The sequence below is a fragment of the Asterias rubens genome, chromosome 21 (assembly GCF_902459465.1).
Source record: "Asterias rubens chromosome 21, eAstRub1.3, whole genome shotgun sequence".
NCBI classification, from domain to species: Eukaryota; Metazoa; Echinodermata; class Asteroidea; order Forcipulatida; family Asteriidae; genus Asterias; species Asterias rubens.
Genome location: NC_047082.1, coordinates 5,461,899 through 5,489,495, shown reverse-complemented (window position 1 = coordinate 5,489,495; position 27,597 = coordinate 5,461,899). Strand labels below are relative to the sequence as shown.

At 42.0% G+C, this 27,597-nt stretch overlaps 1 protein-coding gene across 2 annotated transcripts; it reads left to right on the top strand.

Moving 5' to 3' along the window:
• Positions 1–438: 438 nt before the first annotated feature.
• On the top strand, positions 439–27,597 carry LOC117304899 (transmembrane protein 65-like). 2 transcript variants are annotated; one of them, XM_033789545.1, is made up of 7 exons: positions 439–784; positions 11,214–11,258; positions 19,773–19,840; positions 22,063–22,117; positions 23,907–23,949; positions 24,244–24,349; positions 26,451–27,597. In XM_033789545.1, exons 1-7 carry the CDS (start codon positions 439–441, stop codon positions 26,574–26,576), a joined length of 789 nt encoding a protein of 262 aa, XP_033645436.1. In that variant the 3' UTR covers positions 26,577–27,597. The 2 variants fall into 2 exon arrangements, with proteins under 2 accessions (XP_033645436.1, XP_033645437.1); XM_033789546.1 differs by lacking the exon at positions 11,214–11,258.

Below are 27,597 nucleotides of genomic sequence, written 5' to 3'. Positions count from 1 at the left end.
ACAAACCCCTTCTTGAAGGCGAGATAATAATGGAAGAAAAGCACCTTTGTCACACGAAGTTGTGTGCTTTTTCAGACGCTTGATTTCGAGACCTCACACGCGTGAGGTCTTGAAATCAATTCAAATAATTATTTTAGTGAGAAATTACTTCTTTCTCAAAAAGTAAGTTACTTCAGAGCCATTTCTCACAACGTTTTATACATTAACAGCTCCCCATTGCCCCATTCCAAGTAAGTTTTTATGCTAACATTTATTAATTTGAGTAGTTTTCGGAAATCTGATTGGACAAAAGTTTCCGCCATCCACCGCACTGTGCCGACACCACCCAGATAATGTACCGCCACCAACGGGCTAATAAAACTACATAAAATGGTGATAATGTGGAGGGCGCTCTATACCAAAGATTATAGAGCGCCTACGGTTGCAATACTAGTCAAGATGGCAGCGTCCACGAGAAGATGCTGTGGTCGTCAATTCCCTAAAATTTTGAAGAGATTTCCAGAGACTTTTACAGATAATAATCGAAAATGTGTTCGTTTTCTAAGGAGATTTCACAGTGTAAGCAAACCGTCCATTGTTGAAGCCAGTAACGCAAGTGGTTGGTATTTAAACTATATTTCTAGGCGATTCCAGTACACATATCATCAACACCGTTTTTTCCGTGGGAGGCATGCATTGGACACGCAGGATAAGTGCAAAGACTTCGTCGTGTCTTTATTTCCCAACGAGAGGACCCTTGTTCTAGCCGAGCTTCAAAAACTGCAGGAATTACATCAAAAAAAGGGTGAGTTTGCACGGTGATGATATTAATCGGTTTCAGTGAACAGTCATTTAACAAATTCAATTGAAAAGTGAACAGTTCTATTTTTATTAGATCAATTCTTCTGCTGACTGTTTTTTTTGTCGTCTTAAACAAACACGTTTTATCAGTTCGATATTACCTCACCAAGTGTCCACTGACAAAAAAGGGAAGAGTTTCCGTACCCTGCCACCACCTTTTAATTCATAATGATATAAAATAAATCTATCTAAAATTACTCAAGTCAAAGTCAGATTAGAAAACTCAAAGTCAAATAGGACAAAAATAAACATTATTTATATAATAATATAGTCTTCTCACTTTGTGTATCTCAATAATACAATAAAAAACGGAAAAGTTTCCGTATGGCGCCACCACTTTTTCATTCGAAATAAAATAATATAGTATCTAATTTACCTGATTGATATATCCCTTTTTGTAAAAATGAGTGAAAAAGTGGTGGCGCCATACGGAAAGTTATCCTAAAAAACCTGTGAAAACTTGGTTATTGAAGTTGCAAGAGAATAAATGAAGAAACAAGCTTTGTCGCAAATTCAATTGAGGTCTCAAATTCAATTCAAATGTTTTAGTTATACTACTTTCTCAAAAACTATGTTACTTCAGAGGGAGCCGTGTCTCACAATAATGTCTCTATTAACAGCCCATTTCTCGATATGAAGTAGGTTTTTATGCTTATTATTTTGAGTATTTAACAATAGTGTCAAGTGCCTTTAATTAATACCACTAAAATGAAGTGGTATAATAACAACAATGAGGGCGGAGTTTTGAAAAAAGGAGGAGGCTGGAATAAAAAAGGAAACTAAGCCGAGTATTGGGAAACCAGCGATGTTCTAAAAGAGCCTTTAAACCGCCCCACAGACGATTATTTTTTTTTTATACGTACCTTGTGAAGACTGTTCCACAGCCCTTTAAAAGCAATAACTAAACTTTATACAGTAGCCGTACAGTTTTACCTGACTGAGTGCGCCACCATTTGACGCAATAAGATATTTAGTTTATCCCAAACTGGTCAAGGGTACGAAACCCCCTAAAAGTTGTTTTAATAAATATTTCTTACACATTCTTCACATTTGACATTCGCCCTGATTTTCAAATTGAAGGTGAAAAGTTTTTACAGCTTTTTTAACCAACTCTTCTTTTTAATATAAATACATGTATTGCAGCCAAATTTCAGAAAAATTGCCTTAATTAATTTGTTGATACGTTGCCACCCTTTGGGGGGTTTGTTGAGTTATTTGATGTTCTTCTTCATTCAGAGCATCAACAGAAATTGGCGATGTGAGAAGTACATGTTTAAAGTGAGTGCAGATCTGAAAAGCTGGTCAATGATCCCGAACTGGTCAAACGACTATACTGTAAATTTCAAATAATTTTCAATGTGAACAACTTTCTGTATCCAATGATCAAACTTACACTTTTTCACCAATTATTACCAAAAGCAAAATCTAATTTTAAAAGAATAACACTTTTTAATTTGATAATAAAAAACAATATGAGAAAGTGGGAGTCCAATTTGGAAATGTTACCTATTGTAGGCACCTAGTGGTGTGATGCTAGAATGCAGTCAATACTTGTGTGAAATATGGCTTGCTCAGTACTAGTCCTGATTTTATCAAACATGCACTACATGTATGTTTCAACCCTAGCAGAGTCTCGTACGGTTGTGCAAACTACAAAAAGGAATAAGGTTGATTGACAGCGAAAGGTTATAAATTAAAATCTTTTTTGATTTGGTCATTCATTTACTATTAATGAAGTCAATTACTCTAAACCTTAGTTCAGACATAAATGGTTGGCTTAAAACATACACACTTTCTCTTTATATCGGTAAAACCAAAACATTGCTGTTGGATCCTCTGAAAAACTTGTAAGGAACCATAGTTTCATAAACATTGTGCTTTTTAGACACCTTGCGTCAAGTACACATGTGTCTAAATTGATCCTAAATTGAAATAGTCTTATTAATTTAATTAATCTGAAATTAATCAGAACCCATCTGTGTCCATATGGCTTGGTGGTGTTAATAGATAAAAAACAAATTCTCCCACTATATACTCTAAATCACTTGGTGAAATCTTTGATTTTTTCCTCAGTTTGAGTAAACTGTGACTTAATTTGGAATAGCTCTTCAACGACACATCTTGATATAGAACTGTTGAATAGAATCTAGATCATACCCAAGGTTTCCCAAACACCTCTCACCAGCAAAGTACACAAGACACTTGGTTGGGATCAACTTACATCCATAGAACAAGTTCGAGTGAACACATTTGGTGGACCCTTGATTGTATGCCACGTATGCGCAGTGACGCAGTCACTCGAACAAATCTTTTGGAAGCCTAGTCAACCATCGAAACCACAGTACTCAACACTCCATTGCCTTTCGCCTTTTCTACAGGGTGTTTCAAAAATAAGTATACATTTAGAAAAATATATCCCAATTGGATTTTTTATAAGTTTACATAATTTTTTCACTAAGAATTGGTGGACCAAGGTCATAGCTTTTAAATTTCTACCAAATCACTCCTCACCTGTTCCGCATGAGTGAGCACTAAGTAATTACTTTTGTCAGATTTTAATTGGCTTGCGCACAAAAGTGAAAGGGTTTTAACAGTAATCAAACACCTTTGTAGGGAAGGTGGGGTGTGCTTTACTGCTCACAAATTTTCAATGATGTGACATGACATAATGTCAAGCTTTGGTATAAAACTGCTAGTCATCTCTGTACATTTCAACCTTCATGCACTGAATTGAATACTTTTGTAACCTGGTTTGTCCACCGTACACTACACAACAGTGCTTCAAGGGTTCCGACAAACATTCGCTGTACAACACGAGTAACACTTTACAAAAATGTTATGAAGTACCAGGCAAGTCGTAATCAGGAGTAGGAGTTGGTTAGAGTAGGAGTTGGTTGGAGCAGGAGTTGAATGGAGTAAGAGTTGGTTGGAGTAGGAGTTGGTTGGAGTAGGAGTTGGTTGGAGTAGGAGTTGGTTGGAGTAGGAGTTGGTTAGAGTAGGAGTTGGTTGGAGCAGGAGTTGGTTGGAGCAGGAGTTGAATGGAGTAAGAGTTGATTGGAGTAGGAGTTGGTTGGAGCAGGATTTGGTTGGAGTAGGAGTTGGTTGGAGTAGGAGTTGGTTGGAGCAGGAGTTGGTTGGAGCAGGAGTTGAATGGAGTAAGAGTTGATTGGAGTAGGAGTGGGTTGGAGCAGGAGTTGGTTGGAGTAGGAGTTGGTTGGAGTAGGAGTTGGTTGGAGCAGGAGTTGGTTGGAGTAGGACTTGGTTGGAGCAGGAGTTGGTTGGAGTAGGAGTTGGTTGGAGTAGGAGTTGGTTGGAGTAGGAGTTGGTTAGAGTAGGAGTTGGTTGGAGCAGGAGTTGGTTGGAGCAGGAGTTGAATGGAGTAAGAGTTGATTGGAGTAGGAGTTGGTTGGAGCAGGAGTTGGTTGGAGTAGGAGTTGGTTAGAGTAGGAGTTGGTTGGAGCAGGAGTTGGTTGGAGCAGGAGTTGAATGGAGTAAGAGTTGATTGTAACGTCCGTCGATATATCGAAAATACTCAAAAACTCGATATTTTTTTGACATCGAAATTGCCGATGTCACTTTTATAATCATATCGTAATATCGGATTTTCGATATATATCGAAAAATTTCGATGTTTTGAAAATTTCGATGTTCCTAAATGATATCGAAAATACCAAAAGAGTGTCCGATTATTTAAAAGAAATCTGTGTTTGAAAAGCCGTCGTCGTTATGTAGTTTCATCATTTTGAGTTGCCCTATTAAATAAAATACGTTTTACAAGCAAGTATGTCTGCATGCTCTTTGTGTTTTCGCCATCAGCCGCCGGCCCGCCGCAGAAGTTCACGACCCCGCGGCGAGCGCACTGTAAAACCTCAAAAGAAACCGCCGCTGCTGCCCTAGCCTATCGGCTGTTTAGGATGCAACTTCCCATTGTGCATGTGATCAAAATCAATGCGTCTTCATCACAGCATTATTGACTTTGCAAAAATACCCCGCAAAAACTTCCCCGAATCAACAAGACAAAACAAAACAAGGAAGAAAACAATCTTACAATAATCTTTCTATCAATCCAAGGTATCGTAATGGCGTCATTTTGGTCAAATAAAGCCTACACGTTGTGTTGTTTTCGGTGAACAAGCTAACATTTCCGAGGAACTATATGCTTCGCAGACCACGCTGTCGGCGGCTATTGCGTGCGTACCAGCGAAGACTATGCTGTTGTACGGTTTAAGCGTGCACACCAGCGTGTATGGTTATTGCAATTCGGGGGAAAAACCCGTTTGCCCAAGCATGCGCAGACACATGCAGTCTTTGGTCAAGGCGGTATCGCGTGATGCACTGCGTTATTTCGACAATAGAGGGCGTTCTAGCATTCAATGTTTCTTGCCTTGGTTATAGAATGCAAAGTAAAAAGACTACGAGCCTTTATTGGAGACTATGTGACTGCATGCTGCGTGCGTTGTATATTGTGATCGCTGAGTGGTAGGTCTGTGTTTTGCGGGACTTTCTAGTGATTTTTTTTTCGATGATTATCTCAACCATTTTCAACCGTAAAGGTAGTCCGCGCGCCCGTCGGACAACTTGATTGACACTTCTACGTCCACGCATCGACTGACACCTTAATGTCGGCGAGTCACGCAGCTCACAAAGGCTCTGTGTCATTTTGAGACGGCCAATCATGGCCAATCACGAATCGAGAATTGTGGTGAGCGTTCACCAATTGGCCAAGCCAGCGGTAGCAGCGATCATACTTTGTTGTAAAACCAGAAATAATCGGGGCGGGACTACGCAATCTGAAATTGTTTGGACTACAAACAAGTTCGGGGGATCAGACAAAAACAAGTTGAAATGTAACCCTATTAAACTGTCAGTCTATGGTATAAATATTTCTACCTCCATGAGTATACCAAGTGCTGTTTTTAGGCTTCCATCTTGCGCGCGGGAAATACTCGATATATCGAGTATACTCGATATTAAATTTTTGATATATCGATAATGGGAAAAAACCGACATCGACGGACGTTAGTTGATTGGAGTAGGAGTGGGTTGGAGCAGGAGTTGGTTGGAGTAGGAGTTGGTTGGAGCAGGAGTTGGTTGGAGTAGGAGTTGGTTTGAGTATGAGTTGGTTAGAGTAGGAGTTGATTGGAGTAACAGTTGATTGGAGTAAGAGTTGGTTGGAGCAGGAGTTGATTGGAGTAAGAGTTGGTTGGAGTATGAGTTGGGAGTTGATTGGAGTTTGAGCAGGAGTAAGAGTTGGTTTGAGTATGAGTTGGGAGTTGGTTGGAGTAGGAGTTGGTTTGAGTATGAGTTGGTTAGAGTAGGAGTTGATTAGAGTAAGAGTTGATTGGAGTAGGAGTTGGTTGGAGCAGGAGTTGATTGGAGTAAGAGTTGGTTGGAGTAGGAGTTGTTGGAGCAGGAGTTGGTTGGAGTAGGAGTTGGTTGTTAGGAGTTGGTTTGAGTATGAGTTGGTTAGAGTAGGAGTTGATTGGAGTAAGAGTTGGTTGGAGTAGGAGTTGGTTGGAGTAGGAGTTGGTTAGAGTAGGAGTTGGTTGGAGCAGGAGTTGGTTGGAGTAGGAGTTGGTTTGAGTATGAGTTGGTTAGAGTAGGAGTTGATTGGAGTAACAGTTGATTGGAGTAAGAGTTGGTTGGAGCAGGAGTTGATTGGAGTAAGAGTTGGTTGGAGTATGAGTTGGGAGTTGGTTGGAGTTTGAGCAGGAGTAAGAGTTGGTTTGAGTATGAGTTGGGAGTTGGTTGGAGTAGGAGTTGGTTTGAGTATGAGTTGGTTAGAGTAGGAGTTGATTGGAGTAAGAGTTGATTGGAGTATGAGTTGGTTTGAGTAGGAGTTGGTTGGAGTAGGAGTTGGTTGGAGTAAGAGTTGGTTGGAGTATGAGTTGGGAGTTGGTTGGAGTTTTAGCAGGAGTAAGAGTTGGTTTGAGTATGAGTTGGAAGTTGGTTGGAGTAGGAGTTGATTGGAGTAAGAGTTGATTGGAGTAGGAGTTGGTTGGAGTAGGAGTTGGTTGGAGTAGGAGTTGGTTGTTAGGAGTTGGTTTGAGTATGAGTTGGTTAGAGTAGGAGTTGATTGGTATAAGAGTTGGTTGGAGTAGGAGTTGGTTGGAGCAGGAGTTGATTGGAGTAAGAGTTTGTTGGAGTAGGAGTTGGTTGGAGCAGGAGTTGGTTGGAGTAGGAGTTGGTTTGAGTATGAGTTGGTTAGAGTAGGAGTTGATTGGAGTAACAGTTGATTGGAGTAAGAGTTGGTTGGAGCAGGAGTTGATTGGAGTAAGAGTTGGTTTGAGTATGAGTTGGGAGTTGATTGGAGTTTGAGCAGGAGTAAGAGTTGGTTTGAGTATGAGTTGGGAGTTGGTTGGAGTAGGAGTTGGTTTGAGTATGAGTTGGTTAGAGTAGGAGTTGATTGGAGTAAGAGTTGATTGGAGTAGGAGTTGGTTGGAGCAGGAGTTGATTGGAGTAAGAGTTGGTTGGAGTAGGAGTTGTTGGAGCAGGAGTTGGTTGGAGTAGGAGTTGGTTGTTAGGAGTTGGTTTGAGTATGAGTTGGTTAGAGTAGGAGTTGATTGGAGTAAGAGTTGGTTGGAGTAGGAGTTGGTTGGAGTAGGAGTTGGTTAGAGTAGGAGTTAGTTGGAGCAGGAGTTGGTTGGAGTAGGAGTTAGTTTGAGTATGAGTTGGTTAGAGTAGGAGTTGATTGGAGTAACAGTTGATTGGAGTAAGAGTTGGTTGGAGCAGGAGTTGATTGGAGTAAGAGTTGGTTGGAGTATGAGTTGGGAGTTGGTTGGAGTTTGAGCAGGAGTAAGAGTTGGTTTGAGTATGAGTTGGGAGTTGGTTGGAGTAGGAGTTGGTTTGAGTATGAGTTGGTTAGAGTAGGAGTTGATTGGAGTAAGAGTTGATTGGAGTATGAGTTGGTTGGAGTAGGAGTTGGTTGGAGTAGGAGTTGGTTGGAGTAAGAGTTGGTTGGAGTATGAGTTGGGAGTTGGTTGGCGTTTGAGCAGGAGTAAGAGTTGGTTTGAGTATGAGTTGGAAGTTGGTTGGAGTAGGAGTTGATTGGAGTAAGAGTTGATTGGAGTAGGAGTTGGTTGGAGTAGGAGTTGGTTGGAGTAGGAGTTGGTTGTTAGGAGTTGGTTTGAGTATGAGTTGGTTAGAGTAGGAGTTGATTGGAGTAAGAGTTGGTTGGAGTAGGAGTTGGTTGGAGCAGGAGTTGATTGGAGTAAGAGTTTGTTGGAGTAGGAGTTGGTTGGAGCAGGAGTTGGTTGGAGTAGGAGTTGATTGGAGTAGGAGTTGGTTAGAGTAGGAGTTGGTTGTAGCAGGAGTTGGTTGGAGTAGGAGTTGACTGGAGTAAGAGTTTGTTGGAGTAGGAGTTGGTTGGAGCAGGAGTTGGTTGGAGTAGGAGTTGGTCGGAGTAGGAGTTGATTGGAGTAACAGTTGATTGGAGTAAGAGTTGGTTGGAGCAGGAGTTGATTGGAGTAAGAGTTGGTTGGAGTATGAGTTGGGAGTTGGTTGGAGTTTGAGCAGGAGTAAGAGTTGGTTTGAGTATGAGTTGGAAGTTGGTTGGAGTAGGAGTTGATTGGAGTAAGAGTTGATTGGAGTAGGAGTTGGTTGGAGTATGAGTTGGTTGGAGTAGGAGTTGGTTGTTAGGAGTTGGTTTGAGTATGAGTTGGTTAGAGTAGGAGTTGATTGGAGTAAGAGTTGGTTGGAGTAGGAGTTGGTTGGAGCAGGAGTTGATTGTAGTAAGAGTTTGTTGGAGTAGGAGTTGGTTGGAGCAGGAGTTGGTTGGAGTAGGAGTTGATTGGAGTAGGAGTTGGTTAGAGTAGGAGTTGGTTGTAGCAGGAGTTGGTTGGAGTAGGAGTTGACTGGAGTAAGAGTTTGTTGGAGTAGGAGTTGGTTGTAGCAGGAGTTGGTTGGAGCAGGAGTTGGTTGGAGTAGGAGTTGGTCGGAGTAGGAGTTGGTTGGAGCAGGGGCAGATTGCACCAAGCGGTCTTAAACCAGTCTATGCGCTATAGCCGGCTAACTTAAAATGCGCTTAGACAGTCTTTTTAAAATTATAGACCGATTGCAATAGCGTGGTCTATAATTATAGCCAGTCTTAAATCTTAAGCCTGCTCTGAGCTGACTATAATCGGTCTTTGTTTTGGTTTTAAAGATGGCGCTGCATTTGTTAGTTGTAGATGATTTGATACAACAAGCTCTAGGATGAGATTGTATTTAGAAATAGATTACACCCATGGGAGGCATTATGATGATGGTCAAGGTGACTGTATCGTAAATGTATGTTCCCAAAAGTAAAAATTATACAACTCACAGATTTGATATCCGATGATTTAAACCAAAGCAATAAGAACAATGACGTACTGCCAGTGCCTGCAGAGTGCTAAGTATTATGGGACATTTGTTCGTATTTCATTACTTTTCACCGACTTATCTAAGACCGGCTAATTGCAACAGGCTTAATAACTGACTAAGCTAAGACCAACTAAGGCAGATAGCCGGCTATAACTGACTGGTCTTAGACTGCTGACTGAGACCGTTGTATTGCAATCCGCCCCAGGAGTTTGTTGGAGTATGAGTTGGTTCGAGTTTGAGTTGGTTGTAGTAGGAAATGGTCGGAGCAGGAGTTGGGTGGAGTAGGAGTTGGTTGGAGTAGGAGTTGATTGGAGTAGAAGTTGGTTAGAGCAGGAGTTGGTTGGAGTAGGAGTTGGTTAGAGTAGGAGTTGGTTGGAGCAGGAGTTGGTTGGAGTAGGAGTTGGTTGGAATTGGAGTTGGGTAGTTGATCGTCGTAGTTGGAAGAAGCTTGTAAATGCCTGCTCCACAGCCGAAGGATGATGATGCTGAGGAGTTGGTTGTAGTACAAGCTGGCGAGAGTACAATTTGGCAAGAGTTTGCATAAAGTATGAGTGTCATAGTCACTGGCACATAAGCTGGTTTGAGTTAAAGTTTACATTTTCCATTTTCGGAATGTTTGGTTGGGCATGTTGTGTTGATGAAGATTATGAGATTGGTTTAAAAATCCACTTTAATATTATGCCCACTGATACTGCTAGTGCTACCACATTATATTATGAGTACTGGTACTATGTAGATGGTACTCTCAGGTGAACATCTTTGGACAACTCGTGATGGTTTTGTTTTCTGTGAGATACACATTGTGGTAAAGTCATAGTTCCCTCAATATATACTTCCCTTCAAAACTTTACTTGTAAAAATTAGTGCTGGGCGAATAGTGAAATTTTGATATTCGGATACCGCTGGCCAACTATCCGAAATTAACCGGATATTTGAATAGTTTTTTTGCCGCTAGAGGGCGCTGTTCGTTTGTGAATGAGATCTTTTGGGCGGATTGATGTTAGTTTTAGACAGTTTCACTTGGTTCATTCATAAAAATAACCGGATCTAATTTAAAGATGGCGATTTGCTTTTTCTTTTGATCGTGATTGACTCTACGTGAAGGAAAACTTTCGAAATCTTTGAACAAACTACGTCAGAAATGTCATTGTTTTAGCTGTTCTTGGAGGTGAGCTTAATTAAATACTTAATTTATGCTGTTTTATGCTGTCTTAATAGAAGTTTCATAAGGATTCAGACAAAACATTCCTATCAGTTGTCGCCCGACTTTCGCTGATATTCGAATATTAAAGAATACCTGGTTACTTGGTTGTAATTACAGAACTATCCGGTAAAGTCATAGTTCCCTCAATATATACTTCCCTTCAAAACTTTACTTGTAAAAATTAGTGCTGGGCGAATAGTGAAATTTTGATATTCGGATACCGCTGGCCAACTATCCGAAATTAACCGGATATTTGAATAGTTTTTTTGCCGCTAGAGGGCGCTGTTCGTTTGTGAATGAGATCTTTTGGGCGGATTGATGTTAGTTTTAGACAGTTTCACTTGGTTCATTCATAAAAATAACCGGATCTAATTTAAAGATGGCGATTTGCTTTTTCTTTTGATTGTGATTGACTCTACGTGAAGGAAAACTTTCGAAATCTTTGAACAAACTACGTCAGAAATGTCATTGTTTTAGCTCTTCTTGGAGGTGAGCTTAATTAAATACTTAATTTATGCTGTTTTATGCTGTCTTAATAGAAGTTTCATAAGGATTCAGACAAAACATTCCTATCAGTTGTCGCCCGACTTTCGCTGATATTCGAATATTAAAGAATACCTGGTTACTTGGTTGTAATTACAGAACTATCCGGTTTATAAATAGCTATTTGCGCCCTATGCGCATATCCGGTTTAAAAAAAAAAGGCATTTGCGGTTACGGATAGGAAAACCTACATGTATTCGCCATTAACCGGATATTCGAATAATTCACCCAGGCCTAGTAAAAATGGAATTCTAAAACATTTATTACTGCTTTATGTCCATAGATAAAGAAGAAGTAGTTCCCCCAACAAAAGCCCAATTGAGACTTGGTAAGTTTGTAATTCTACTTAATATATTTTGAGGTACACATGGATGAGATTGTTCAGACTTTTGGCTGAATTCAGACTTTTTATGTCGACGTGGTGAAGAAAATCATGCAAAAGAAATCCTGCTCTTTGGTCTACTACTCTAGTGCTTTACATACTGTTTCAGAAAGCTCTGTGGAATCTACATGTATAACCCCAGTGGTTACAACGGCCTAATTTCAACACCTTTGAATTTGTATCCAAGTTTCAGACTTTTTCGTTAAAAATTACTCTCACCCCTGGGTACACTTAATGTGGAATGATTTTGTGGTACATTTCATGTGATGTGGTTGGGTGTTACACCTCATGTGGGGTGGTTGGGTGTTACACTTCATGTGGGAGGTTGGATGGTACATTTCATGTGGGGTGTTTGGGTGTTACATTTCATGTGGTAGGTTGGATGGTACATTTCATGTGTGGTGTTTTGGAGGTACACTTCGTGTGGGGTGGTTGGGTGTTACACTTCATGTGATGTGGTTGGGTGGTACACTTCATGTGATGTGGTTGGGTGTTACACTTCATGTGGGGTGTTTGGGTGTTACACTTCATGTGATGTGGTGGGTGTTACACTTCATGTGATGTGGTTGGGTGGTACACTTCATGTGATGTGGTTGGGTGTTACACTTCATGTGGGGTGTTTGGGTGTTACACTTCATGTGGGGTGGTTGGGTGTTACACTTCATGTGATGTGGATGGGTGTTACACTTCTTGTGGGGTGGTTGGGTGTTACACTTCATGTGATGTGGTTGGGTGTTACACTTCATGTGGGGTGGTTGGGTGTTACACTTCTTGTGGGGTGGTTGGGTGTTACACTTCATGTGTGAGGTTGGATGGTCCATTTCATGTGGGGTGGTAGGTGTTACACTTCATGTGGGGTGTTTGTGTGTTACACTTTATGTGGGGTGGTTGGGTGTTACACTTCATGTGGGAGGTTGGATGGTACATTTCATGTGGGGTGTTTGGGTGTTACATTTCATGTGGGAGGTTGGATGGTACATTTCATGTGTGGTGTTTTTGAGGTACACTTCGTGTGGGGTGGTTGGGTGTTACACTTCATGTGATGTGGTGGGTGTTACACTTCATGTGATGTGGTTGGGTGGTACACTTCATGTGATGTGGTTGGGTGGTACACTTAATGTGGGGTGTTTGTGTGTTACACTTCATGTGGGGTGGTTGGGTGTTACACTTCATGTGGGGTGGTTGGGTGTTACACTTCATTTTGGGTGGTTGGGTGTTATACTTCATGTGTGAGGTTGGATGGTACATTTCATGTGGGGTGGTAGGTGTTACACTTCATGTGGGGTGTTTGTGTGTTACAGTTTATGTGGGGTGGTTGGGTGTTACACTTCATGTTGGGTGGTTGGATGGCCCATTTCATGTGGGGTGGTTGGGTGTTACACTTCATGTGGGGTGGTTGGGTGTTTACACTTCATGTGGGAGGTTGGATGGTACATTTCATGTGGGGTGGTTGGGTGTTACACTTCATGTGGGGAGGTTGGATGGTACATTTCATGTGGGGTGTTTAGGAGGTACACTTTATGTGGGGTGGTTGGGTGTTACACTTCATGCGCGGAGGTTGGATGGTACATTTCATGTGGGGTGTTTTGGAGGTACACTTTATGTGGAGTGGTTTGGTGTTACACTTGTATGTTGGGTGGTTGGGTGTTACACTTCATGTTGGGTGTTTTGGAGGTACACTTTATGTGGGGTAGTTGGGTGTTACACTTGTATGTGGGGTGGTTGGGTGTTACACTTGTATGTGGGGTGGTTGGGTGTTACACTTCATGTGTGAGGTTGAATGGTACATTTCATGTGGGGTGTTTTGGAGGTACACTTTATGTGGGGTGGTTGGGTATTACACTTGTATGTTGGGTGGTTGGTTGGTATTTATTCAAAATATCCTTTGAATGCATATTAGTTTCAGTACTGTACAAACCTCTATTAGACCGGTTGTCCTTAGTTGTTAAATAAGTATAAGACTATTTGCTGACTAAAGCAATGCTGACAGGATCTGAAATTAAATAAAGAACAGGGCAACTTATAAGAAGCAAGAGTCATAGTTCTCTATGCCCCCCCAAGTCGTTGGAGGGAAGCGACAAAGAGACTGATATGTAAACAGCACCAGATGAACACAACTCGGTGGAGGAACTGAACGTATAGGAACTAGAGAACTGGAGGTTCCTCCAAAAAACGATATTCTGTGACAAAGTCTCCATAGACTGTCAGGCTGAAGGGCTGGTCTGACGAGTGGAACGACGCACGGGAGGGGTGTGCAAGTCGGGGGTGGGGGCCGAAGGGAGGGGTGCTGTGGCAGGGATGGGATGTTCCTTGTGTCCAGGAACGTTGTGAGGCAGGAGGGCCCGAAGAGCTCGGGGGACAGGGCCAACGGCTGCCGGGCGCTGAGGTGAGTCTGGGTGGAAGTTTGTTAGGGGAGGAGGCGTCTGGAGGCCTGGTGAGTCGTCCGCAGTGTCGGAGGGATCAGTGTGTGGCGGGTGAGGCTTGGTAAAAGGCGGCAGGACAGGGCTGCGAGATGCAGGTGGTGCCACCTTGGCTGGAGGAAGCACGGACATATACTTGCGAAGGAATTTTCTGTTACGAAGTGTGACACGTCCAGAGCCATCCACTCTCACGACATATTGGTCAAACTGGCGCACCTCAACCACGATACCAGTCTTGTCCCATTTGGTGGGGCTGGGGCCTGTCTGGTTTTGGATGCGGCACAGTCCCCAACGACTAGTGGGGGAAGGACACGTGTGTGTTGGGAAAGGCGTTCAGCAGCACGCGTGTGGCGGTTTCGCAGGGCAAAAATAAGTCCAGCCGCGCCATTAGCAGATTCTTCCACAATTTGCCAGTTGCTGTATCTATCCACAGCCACCAAGTAGTGCTGGCCACGGTAGTGGAAGTAGTCGGACACAAGGCACTGGAATGGGTAGACTGGGTTGAGTGGAGGGGTGGGGGGTGCGTTCGGCTGTGAGGGTGCCATGCGGTTGCATGATGAGCAGCGTGCCCGCATCTCTGTAATAGCAGGTGTCATACCTGGCCAGAAGAATGATGATTCCGCCCGTGAGCACATTGTGAGACACCCTGATGAGCTGAGTGCAGGGCCTGAAGTATGCGATCGCGGAGGGATGGGGGGATGACAATGCGGTCGTTGTAGAGGACTACCCCGTCAAAACTGGTCAGGCCGTCACGAAACTGGTGATACTGGCGTAGTTCAGGAGGGAGGTCAGGGAAGTCATCAATGAGCTCAATCAATCTTGACATGGAGGGGTCACTGACTGTAGCAAGGCGGACGTCATCCCACGTAACTGACTTAATCACTGCAGTGGGAGGTGAGGTCGCCTGGGAGCAAACATGAGCGGTGTCCTGATCGAGTGTGCGAAGGGCCCTGAGGAAGGAGTGTGGCAATTCAAACGTGGGGAGCTGAGTGTGGGGGTTGAGTACGGTTGCAACATAATCTGGGAGGGTCATCGGCGTTGGCTTGCCAACAGGGTGGCGTGAGACGGCGTCGGCTGCAGCGTGGCGTAGGCCGAGTATGTGAATGACGCGGAAGCGGTAGCGAAGAGACTTCTCTTTGAGGTTGCGCAGGCGAGGGTTGGGTATGTCGTTGAGGCAGCAGTCGCCGAATGTTTTCAGGAGGGGCTTGTGATCCACTGCAACGATGAGGTCAGAGCAGCCAAGTGTGAAGTGACGTGCCTTGTCGAGTGCATCAACAACTGCTAGGGCCTCCCCCTCCACTGGGGCATAGCGGGATTCAGCCCCCGAAGTGAAGCAACTTCCGACGAGGGTAATTTTCCAACCAGTCTTACAGCAAAAGGGGTTGGAGGAAGAGCAGGTACAGTGCTTCTGGAACAGCCAGAACCCAAGACCCTCTTTGCACCAGTCAGTGGCGAGGCAGGTTGGCTTGGTCTTGTCAAAGATCTCCACCCCCTTATGGATCTCATTGATGATCAGGGACTTAGACTCCTGGAAGAGACGGTCCAATTGGTCTGTCCAGATGAAGCGGGTGCCCTGTTTGAGGAGTTGGCGGAAGGGCAGCATTCGTTCAGTGGCGGCAAAGGCGTATGAGACCTGGTTGACCAGGCCAAACCAGCTGCGGACATCAGTGATGTTGTGGGGGGTAGGGAAGTTCTGGATGCCCTCAAGATAGCGAGGGCAGGGACGTACAGTGGTTGGGGAATTCCACTGTTGTCTGGGCAAACATGAACTTAGAGGGGTTCAGTGTGACGCTGTTACGGCCACAGATGTCTAGCCATTCAACTGCCTATGGGAATGACTCCTCAATCGTGTCAGACCACATACATTGTAAGGGTGTCGTCTACGCACTTGGTTTTCCGTGGGATGTCTGAAACGATCTCGTCGAAACGGCGGCTGTAACCCTCTCCCGAGGCGATGTAGCCTTGTGGGGCAACTTGGTACCGATAGCGACCCCATGGGGTGATGAATGTTGTGAGGTGGCGGTCTCGTTCATCAAGGGCGATGCTATGGTAGCCGTTCCATGCATCAAAGACAGTCTTGCATGTGTGAGGGGGTACTGTACGTGCCTGGTGGAAGGGTGACTGGGTGTGGTGTGTCTCACGGAGAGCATGGCGGTTAAGTGGTTGGAGGTCAACTGTCCGCCTTGGCTTGCCTGACTTCTTGGGGCAGATCACCATTTTGTGGCACCAAGTAACGGGTGTGCCGATAGGGACTGGTTCAATGACACCGAGGCATACGTCTTGGTCTAGGCCTGCCTTCACGTCGTCCTGCCAGTGAACAGGGACAGGGATGGGCGTGTGGTGAGCCACCGGCTGAGCGTCAGGGTTGATCATGAGGTGCATTGGGGGGGCCAGACATCATGGGAAGTGGCTGATGTTCGCATACATTGAAGGTGCTTGACTGGTAGTGTTCGAGCAGCCACTTTTCAAGCCTATCTCGGTTCTCCTCTGTGGCTGGGAGTGGGAGTGATGTGGGAGGAGGTGGTGGTGCTTGACGTCGGGGGCACTCGCAAGCGTGGGCGTTGCAGGAATTGACACTGGTACTGCTAGGCTCGTGTGCCTCACTAATTGAGGGGAACTTGTGAGAGATCACGCCGAGGGCTACACAAGCTTGTTTGGATAAAAACAGCCTGTCAGAGGAGTCGGTGAAGTATACTATTTGACGCGTCTCAATTGTCTCCTTTGAAGGGGAAGTCCCAGAGATTCTCAGGACAATGGCACCTGCAATGTTAATGCTACGGTTGTCGGCAGCAGTCATTTTCATAGTGACAGGGAGGAGGTGATGCCTACTGAGTCCTTGTTTGGGTAGGAGCTTCGTGCCAGCTAAGCATGACTGGCATCCAGTGTTGGCCATGGCAGGGTAGGAGACAGCGGGAGTTGGGCTGAGGATGGAGGTGGGGAAGCCGAGGGTTCGGGCGTCGGACGGGACAGCCTTGATGGAGACATCGATGAAGGGTTGGGGGTCGGATGCCCGCTTCTCCCAAGCATCGCAGAACTCATTGTAGACATGGTGCTGGAGTGTGATTGCATGGGCGCTGTGTGTTGGGATATCGCTGACGGAGCATAGGGATGCCCGCTTCTCCCAAGCATCGCAGAACTCATTGTAGACATGGTGCTGGAGTGTGATTGCATGGGCGCTGTGTGTTGGGATATCGCTGACGGAGCATAGGGAGTCAAAGATGGCGGTGGCGTCATCCCCTGGTAGAGGTACGGTGAGGGGTGCTGGCTGGTGTTGCTTGCGCAGTGACTGACGACAAACGTTTTCGTAGTGGTGAAGGATGCCACATTTGGTGCACTTGTGGTTGTAGGCTGTGCATTTCTTCATACGGTCCTGTCTGCCATGTCCATGGCCTGGTTTGCCACAGTGACCGCAGAGTGAGGTTGCGGGTCCCGTAGTAGCAGTTAGGGTTCGCAGTCGCCCCCTCTCTTGGCACCTGTAGGAGCTAGCGGCAGACACAGTTGTAGTGGTGCCGCCCTCAAGGAGGCGGCTAGCTGACCTCTTGCCACTCTCCTTGGCGTCGACGTACCTGAGTGCCTCCTCCAGCGACATGTCTTGTCTCGATTCACCGAGAATGTCCAAGCGGATCTCTTCATCCTCGAGTCCCCGGATGAGAGCGTCCCTAATGTTGCTGTAATTGACCTGTGTTTTGCAGGTACACTCAATCTTGAAGCTACATACTCCTGCCTGACCTCTGAGGCGGGCTGAGAAGGCCCGTACTGGCTCGTCGCGGTCCTGGCGCATTTGTTGGAGTTGCATCAGTGAGACCATTATGTTTTCCTGACGGACGGCGTGTGTCTTCATGTTGCTGAGAATGGTCTGTTCATCACTGGAGGCGAGGGTACCGAAGGTCCGCGTGAGGTCTTTGCGAAGTGCCTCATCGCAACACTCAAGAAGCTGGAAGATGATGTCTGAGCCTGTGAGATGTGTGGCTGCCTTGTAGTCTGACCACCGTTGTTCAAAGTACGCCCATTCTTCACTTGTGCCAGCTGCCAATATAGCAGGCCGTTTCACCTTCTCAGCCTTGGCTGCCCCTGGGGCAGGTGCAGGTGTGGGGGCCTGGTCGACTGGGTGAGCAGTCCTCCCATGCAGATTGATCAGGCTGAGCAATACCTCGGGGGGTGTGGAAGTGGGCCATGTCATGGTGCAGGCAGGTGCTGGGCAGGGGATAGTGGTACTCATGACGGACGGGAGAAGAATGATACTGTCAGCATAAATAAGTATAAGACTATTTGCTGACTAAAGCAATGCTGACAGGATCTGAAATTAAATAAAGAACAGGGCAACTTATAAGAAGCAAGAGTCATAGTTCTCTAGTTGTGGTATTTGGTGTTGATGAGCTTACAGGGTACACCATGTACATGTAGTACCATGGACCATTTTTTTGCATTAAAGGTACTGTGCGCGTTTGGTAAAAAATCAAAATATATGATTAGCATGAAACCTTACTTTGTAACGAGCAGTGGAGAGCTGTTGATAAAACAATGTGAGAAATGGCTCCCTCTGAAGTAACATTTGTTTTAAAAGAGGTTATTTCTCACTAAAATAATAAAAGCTTTCTGGCCAGAAGCCTTTTATTCCGATCTGAAAGCACACTATTTTGTACAACAAGGGTGTTTTCTTTCATCATTTTCTTGCAACTTCAATGACCAATTAAGTCCAAATTTTCACAGGCTTGTTATTTTAAGCATATTATCAGTATACACCAAGTGAGAATACTGGTCTTTGACAATTACCAAACGTATTCAGTGCCTTTTAAAAGCACTATAAAAAAGCATATGAAATTGCATGGAGTAGTCATAGTGTATGTACTGTGCATTGTTGAGTGTATTTTCCTGCTGAGATTTTAGCAGATAATTGTGGGTGCCGATTTTGTTCTAATTTTCATTTGCTCTGCAATAGTCTGTCACAACTCCAACTCAAAGAGAATAATTACATGAATTACTGTCAAATTTATTTAAAGGCACTGGACACTACTTTTGATTATTCAAAATAATTGTTCTCACAAAAATTTACTTGTTTTAACAAGTAAAATGAGCAATGGAGAGCTGTTGATAGTATAACATGTTGTGAGAAACAGCTCCCTCTGAATTAACATTGTTTTTGAGAAAAAGGTAATTTCTCACTCAAACAGTCAAATACATGTAGTAGAAGGTTTCAGGTCTTTTATTATGCATCTGAAAAAACACATATTTGTGTAACGGGGGTGTTTTTTCTTCCATTATTCTCTCACAACTTTGATGACCGATTCAATCCTTATTTTCACAGATTTGTCAATTTATGTACAAATTATATGTTGGGATGCAGCAAGTGAGAATACTGGTCTTTGACAATTACCAACGATGCCCTTAAGCCAAATGCAATATTTATAAGCATCGTTCAGTGACCATCAGTATGAACAGATAACACTTAACAGGCATATTACACAATAGAGTCTATTTTAATGCATAGCCTTGAACTTCAGGGAAATTAATAACGCTGGCAAATTGACAACAATGGATGTCGATGCTGCAGTGCTAAAGACAGCTTTATAAACATGGGTTAATTAAAGAACACTTTGTAAAATGATCCCTTTTGTTACTTTTAAAAACATCAGAGCATTTGATACATGGTCAATGTTGAAACTATTGAACCAGTGCTCTAAGTGTGTTGTTAGGTCCATACATAAAATTATGTAGAGCAGTTGTGTAAATTTATTTTACTAAATAATTAGAAAACAATTTATAAATTGCGTGTTTCCTGACCAGTTAATTTAAAAAGATAGTAGATTCAAAAATAAACTCAGGTAGATTTAACAAACACCAGACTGCGTGTTCCACCAACTATCAACTATTATTTTGATTGAATTTAATCAGTGGTTCTTTCTTTTTATGATGTAGGCTACGTGTATTGTGTGCCCTTAATTTGCATTTAACTAGCGCATTTCACAATAACCGTCTCAATGTGCTTTACATGACATCAAATGAATAAATTGATTGTAAATTGTCTTGCTTTCATTGACAGTGGCACTCAGTAATGGCATTCCATTTATTGGTTTTGGCTTCTTGGACAACGCAATCATGATCGTTGCGGTAAGTCAATTTGCTCATTATTCAAGATGATTCACTCTTATTAGTTTTTGAGGTACCTCCCATAAGACCCTGACACTATGTGTTTTTAAATACATGTCCATAACACAATCTAAAGTCTTTCCTTCATGATGTACATGTTACCATGGTAACTGTGTATGCAAGAAGATCTTTTCCTTTCAATGACCACACAATAACCAAACCGTCATGTGAATATTTAATCAAGTTTGGTGATTATGTTTCAGTGGGGAAAAACCAACAACAACATCAAATGGGAAAATTGAAGAAAGAACCACTACAGCTGGTTGGTTCAAAAGGAAACCCACTCATGACAGCAATTTTACCTACTTTATGTGTATTTTTCAAAAACTAAATTAATGATATTAAAATAATGATCATGACAGCAATTTTAAAAACTAAATTAATGGTATTTAAATAATGATCTTTAAATAACAACAAAAGTTAAGCATGCTTGCCTTTTTGTCATGCAACAAACCTGTTGTATTACAACCACTTTACTGAGCTCTGGGAATTTGAAGACGAAAAATGCTACAACACTTCAAACAATGATGTCTACGGCCTGTTCATTTTCATTAATATCCTCAAGGCATTTTTAAAGTTTAAGTATATTTTTATATGTCAGGTTTTAAAACTTTTTACAATTTTGTTTACCTGTACTGCATGTTCCATGGGAGTCAAATGCAAGAGTTCAATTTCATCAATAGCAAACATTTTCAAATGTTTACATTCGATGTCCTATGCTTTCTGATTCATATTGCCTTTAGCCCTTTATACATGTACTCTGAGTATAATGTATAGCACTAGTTCTGTTAACATTATATACTCTAAGGTTTTGAATAAAAGAATAGCGGGATGCCGCAACGTGCTCTAATAACCCCCACCAGCCTTCGTCCTGTCGTCGTGCCTAGCGCCCCCCCCCCCCCCATACATTGTTCTTTACTGTATTTGTACGCGTGAAGTTACTGGACGGTCGCGCTGTGACTGTGACATCACATACACAAAGGACGCCTGCACTCAATCACAAAGTTATACACGCTCGTGCTTTGACTGTGACGTCACAAACAACACATTATCCCCAACCCACGGGTACCCCGAAATTGACCCCAGGACGCATCGTTTTAGCAGGGTGCGGGCACCACTTAACATTAAAAACAACATGGCGGCACCCATGCGACTTAAGCGCTTTACATCATACATCATAAGTTTTATACATAAGATCCAGTCTAGCATTCTATTGTTTGTATGGCTGCCATTGTTAGAAATATAACATGTAATTAGGTACATGTACACGTACAATGTAGTACAATGTAGTAGCAATATTCAACTGAAGAATGGAATTTGGTGGTGTATGCCTTTAAGTGAAATAGAATGACTAAAAGTGAAACTGAAAAGATGATCTAAGTCATGTGTGCACAAAAAAGAGTGAGTGCAAAAGTAGCTACATGATAAGCTTCCTGGAAAAGTTTGTTATCAATTGCTATTTAAAGGCAGTGGACACTATTGGTAATTGTCAAAGATTAGCCTTCACAGTTGGTGTATCTCAACATATGCATAAAATAACAAACCTGTGAAAATTTGAGCTCAATCGGTCATCGAAGTTGCGAGATAATAATGAAAGAAAATAACCCTTGTCACACGAAGTTGTGTGCGTTTAGTTGGTTGATTTCGAGACCTAGTTCTAAACCTGAGGTCTTGAAATCAAATTCGTGGAAAATTACTTCTTTCTCGAAAACTATGGCACTTCAGAGGGAGCCGTTTCTCACAATGTTTTATACTATCAACCTCTCCCCATTACTCGTCAACAAGAAAGGTTTTATGCCAATAATTATTTTGAGTAATTACCAATAGTGTCCACTGCCTTTAATTATTGCTGAAATTAGCCATGAAAACCTGTATTTTACAAATTAGGCAATATATGCAATTTTAAAACAAATAAAAATCCCTCAAACAACTAACTAACAATCCCTTGAAAAAACTTAGAAACAAACACACACCCCAACAAACAAACACCCAAACAAACAAACAAACAAACAGTGAAATTAAACCAAAGTGTAAGTGAAGGTTGAACGAAAAACACAAAACAAAGTGTTGTTCATTAGGCCTACTGATTAAAAATGGTGTATGAGGATTTTGCAAATGGCCAAAGACAACAAAATTGCTAATTTACTGTAGGTAAATCTATTTTCTTCTTGCCTTTATTTCAGGGTGATTACATAGATCTAACAATAGGAGTAACGCTTGGCATATCAACAATGGCAGGTAACACAACTCTTCTATAATGTTGATTTTTGAATTTAGTAGGCCTATTACGTGTAGTACTAACTACAGTATGTAGATTATCCTGGTTCCAGAGGAACAATTTCTTTAGAAACTGCTGTGAAGCATTCAATAGTTAAATCCATATTGGACTCTATTATTAAATTGTGGATGACTTGTAGCATGTGTTCAACCAATCAAATGACAAGGGTATGTGGGGTCATTGTATTACCTTCCTCGATTGACTGTCCATGGAAAAGTTTGAGTAAATGTATGCATTTAGTTGTTAAAACTGTGTTTCACCTGAGAAAACAAATAATAATTACATGTACCTATTATCAATATAAAATTGTTAAAAATAAAATTATTTTGAATGGATATGAAAATATCATAGTCAAATATGTACTTTTGGGATAGGCCGTTGTCACTGGCCGTTGTTACACTCTGTCAACCTATTGAAGTGTATAACTGTTGGTGTATGGTATGAATTATTATCAAAGCACCATGACGACAAGTTAATTTTGAAAATAAGCCCATATTGATGCAAATAGTTTGAAGTCAAATAGACAAAGCATCTGCTAAAAACTAAGAAAATAAGTAATGACAGAACAACTGTTTTTTAGTAAGAAATTGTAGTAATTTTGTGTAAGAAATATTTGAATCCTGAGAGCAGGCTGGCAGGGATTCATGTCATGGCCAACAACATTGATGCTAAAAATAAGAAGAAAAACAATCAATCCAAAAGTCTACTACTTGTAGTATACAAATATTGACTGCTTCGAGTGTTATCATTAAAACTATGACTCCCGAGGTGATCCTGCAGCGCTCTATAGTTTTCTCAAGGCGCAGACGAGGGAAAATGGAAGGGTCTGGGGATCACCGAGGGAGTTAAAGTTTTAAATTAAATTTAGAGTTTTAACCATAGCACGAGTTAAAGCAGTCAGTTTTTGTTTTATAACACACCAACAGACTATTCATCATCCTCGTACACGTAACATTCATACGCCCATTTCAGGTACACAGCTGACAACTGATTGGGTTTGAGGTGGTAAAAAAGATGTTTGGGTACCATGCGCGCAATGTAATAGTCTTTTGACTATTGCATGGCAAACGACTATCACAGGGCTGCCGGGTTTCTAGTAAAACAGAGACATATCATGTGAACGCGCTCTAAACCAATGATAAAGGCAGAATTTTTGTAAGGGGTGTTATAATAAGGGAATAAAGGGTAGCGACTCGTTCTTTCATGGCCATTTAGAACCGGCAACAACCCTGCAAGGTTTTAAACGGCCATGATGAAAGAAGGAGTCACTACTCTTTTATTCCCATTCATATGTCTTTTTGGTTAAAAGGCGTAATAAAGTAAGAAACTCTAAAACTTATCCGTTTCCGACGTGCTTGAGCTATGTATGTACATGTACATGTATGACGTCCGTGTGTTGCATTGTTATTACTGAGACGCCTATTTCTGACAGTTTCCTGGCTCCATTCGTGCGCATGTGCGTATAGTCTTGGTGCAACACGTTCTCGTTTTCCTTTCACACACAGCGCGGCCTTTCACTCACCAACAGCGCCCGCATCACCCACAACAAGAAACGTCTTGCACCAAGACTAGCGCAGAGTATCCACTCGCAGTCCGTTATAAATACTGGTCATTATCAAAGGTTTAAACACCTCCACGTGACGCGCTCTTCACCAATAGGAATAGCGAAACTGTCTGAGGTATTTATGAATACTGTTTATTGATATTTTGTAAGTTTGAATCTTGTTTTAATCTCCCATTTATTATTAGCTGCTGCTCTTGGCAATCTGATATCTGATCTGGCTGGTGTTGGGTAAGTCCACTTTGGAATATTAAAAAATGTATCCAAATATTTATTTCAGTTTATTTTATTGCCAAACAAACTGTTTGAGCATGTCACAATGATGCAGTGTGAAAACAGCAACTAGTCCTGACCCGTCTGTAGAGAGCGTGCTGTATTCTGATAGTGAATAAGTGTTTGTGCTGAAAAAAACATGGTACATGTATACATACGTACATGTACATTACAGTATGTAGTTTAATTCCCCCACAATACACTTCCATTTTTGAAACACACAACTGAATGTCTGTGCTCTTTGTTATACAGGTTGGCTGGTTATGTTGAGTCAATAGCACATAGGATTGGTGTCCAACCTAAAGAACTAACCCCAGAACAAGCTGTGATGAGGAAAACAAGGTGGAGTGCAGGATTGGTAAGTTGACTATGGGTACAATGTATGTTCAGACAGGGTACAAAGTTAGACCCGAACTGGTTTTACTTTACGAGCAGCGAGGAGGCAGTTGTAAATATTTATTCCCCTTGTGGTCAGACAGCACAGAGTTTAACCCGGTATGGTTTATCTTTGGTAAGAGGTCAAAGCAGACTCTCCCCTCCAGTTTGTTGTCGAGGTCAATGGGTCATATGTTGTGAGTTTAACCGGATGTGGGTTTTTTAAATAAAAGATAACCCCCCCCCCCACCCCCCAACTCGATGGTTTAACTTTTCTGGGTTACCCGAAATGGTCTAACTTTAGAACCATTCAAACTCATAGAGTTGAAATTGATTGGGCTGAACAACCTATAAGCTTCAGAAACATGAAACTTTGTATAATTTTGCATCGTATTTGTTTGCAGAGAACAAAACTTCTGGATTAACATTTGTTGCTGACTTTGACATAGATTTTCTGTAAATCATGATGGAATGATGTACAGTGGTAACCACAGTATTGAAGACAACAGATTTGACCATTTTGTAGTTTGTCAAGTTTCAAATAGCATAATTTTATGAAGTGGTGGCCATCTTGGGTATTTATCAGTCTTTTAGAAGTGTTTTACTTTCATTATGCACATAGTGCTTGTTTGCTGTGTGGGGGTTAAGAGAACTTTAAAAGGCATTGGCTGAAATTCATTATTGGCCAAGCTGCCAAACTTATCAATGACTTTCCTTTGTGGTTATATTTTCATTAAAACTGAGTTTGACTAAAATGATCACAAGTAGCATGCGTTGATGGCGTGTTTATTAGAAATTAGAGGTCAGAAATGAACTTACATGTAGTCATCCAAAAAGTAAAGATTCTGTACTACACAAAATGCCTTGGGTTTATTGGTTATTTTGCATGCTCCATGATAGACAGCAGTAAGGAATAGTTTGTCACAATTTCACCAGCATGTTCTTATCCTGGTTGATATTTAGCCATAACAAACATTACTAAGGGAATAAAAGGGTAGCGCCGGGGCCTTTACAGCACGGCCACAACCCAAGGTTTTAAATGGCAGTTTAAAGGAACACGTTTTCTCAATCGGATGAGTTGGTCTATAAAAAGCGTTTGTAACCGTTTGTTAGAAAATGCATATGGTTGATTAGCTGTTTTAAAAGTAGAATACAATGATCCACACAAATTTGCTTCTAAATTGTGTGGTTTTCCTTTTGCTTTGCGAACTAACACGATTGGCCATTTATGGGAGTCAAAAATTTGACTCCCATAAATGGCTGTGTTAGTCAACGGGTTCAAAGGAAAACCACACAATTTCGAGGCATATTTGTGTAGATCATTGTATTTTACTTTAAAAACATCTTTCCAACCATATGCATTTTATAACAAACGCTTTTCAAAGACCAACTCGACCGGTCCAAGGCAACGTGTTCCTTTAAGAACGAGTCACTACTCTTTTATTCCCATTCATAAATGCCTTTTTGGTTGTAAATAGCGTAATAAAGTAAGAAACTCTGTAAAACTTATCCGTTTTCTAATTTCCTTGAGCTCTCACGTGTGTTGCATTTTTATGACTGAGAAAGTTTTTGGTTATGCACCGGTGCGCGTAGCAGTAGTAGTATGTATCCTCGTATTCATGGGCCAAAATGGCACGGCAAGATCGATCACCCCTGAGGTTCTGGGCTAACCCGCACAAACGTATCCGAAAACAACCAGTTATAAACAGCTCCAGCTGGTCATTTTCAACCTTATAAACACCCCCACATGACGCGCCCTCCACAAATAGGATTAGCGAAACTGTCTGAGGTATTTATGTAAGGAGCTTCGACAAACATGCGAAATAGGGTTTTGTAGAACAAAGCCCGGTTCATACTTCCTGCGAATGCGAAGCGCCACAGGGCTGTTTTTGCATGTTTTTTTTTTGTAGAGTTAAGCACTAGTCAACTGATGTGAATTATTTTTTACGAATTTGTGACTTCAAAATTCGTATTACATTCGCAGGAAGTATGAACCGGGCTTTATTGTATGTTTCACAAGATTCATTGCAATAATCAAAGGCTGTAGTTATTTGAATTTGTTATCTGAATATTGTTTGATGCAGGGTCGGGCTGTTGGCTTGGCAGTTGGTTGCCTTCTCGGAATGTTCCCACTTCTCTTCCTAGAGACCAGAATAGAGGCTGAAGATTCATCAAAAGAGGGCGACATTTCTGATGACGGAGACAAATGACAGAATTTACAGCTTGGATGCAAATCTAAGTAACACTTTGCAATAATTATATATGCACAAACTCATCTACATTAGATTGTTTGCATATTACTCAAGGTAAACATGCTAAGATTTGAGATACAATTTCTAGAGTGTTATGTGAGGTTTTTTAATCATGCAATAAATTAATGATGTACATGTATGCATGTTTTACTTACAGTGTCAATTGTGTTTTTGCACTAATCATTGTTGAGTGAAAAACCTAGTCTTTGCTGAAGACGTATTGCACCATTTTGATTAGGTCATCTCTGCCCATTCAAGTTTTGAGTTTACTCAATTAAATTGTGAAGATGATTTTGTAGGAAATAGTTAAATAAATTGAAGAACAAGAAATTGTTTTCTTATCTGAGCCAGACCTATTGGAATGCTGCTTTTCAATCCTCTATTTCCTATTCTATGTAACCCCTCTTTCTTGCCCAGCCTATTCTTTATCCCTTTCCCCATCAATCCTGTCTATGCTCTACGCTGCAGTTGTCTTCCAAAGGCCATCTATCTCACTGTCGTCAGTATGATAATAATAATAATAATAATAATAGTAATATTTATAATAACCATGATAGTGGCTTCTTATCTATCTTGCTTATCCGTCACTCAGTTATGCTCAAGGCAATTTAATTTACAGTATTTTCCTGCAAGGTATATACATGTATGGGACTACATTTGAATTATGAGACCAGGGGTGGATTTCACAAAGAGTTAAGACTAGTCTTATTTCTAGTTACATGTACATGTAGGATGCGTTACTCATCCTAGGACTAGCCGTACGTTTTTCATATCTCTGTGAAATCGACCCCAGCTCCTTTATAGCACCATGTAATGGCTTAGAAGGTGCTGTGGCGCAATATGTTGCCAATCAAACCAGGAACACTGGGGCAAACCATTCTTTTTACAATATAATTTTGGGACCAAAAGCTTTACGTCCCATTCAAAGGACGAATCATTGTGGTGAAGTGTCTTGCTTAAAGGGAAACGTTGCCTTGGA

Bases quoted from the DNA above. Each gene is read 5' to 3' on its own strand.
- LOC117304899 (XM_033789545.1), top strand. From the start codon at position 439: ATGGCAGCGTCCACGAGAAGATGCTGTGGTCGTCAATTCCCTAAAATT. The intron at 11,259-19,772 runs GTAAGTTTGTAA...TTTCATTGACAG, and splicing joins AAAAGCCCAATTGAGACTTG to TGGCACTCAGTAATGGCATT. The intron at 19,841-22,062 runs GTAAGTCAATTT...CCTTTATTTCAG, and splicing joins ACGCAATCATGATCGTTGCG to GGTGATTACATAGATCTAAC.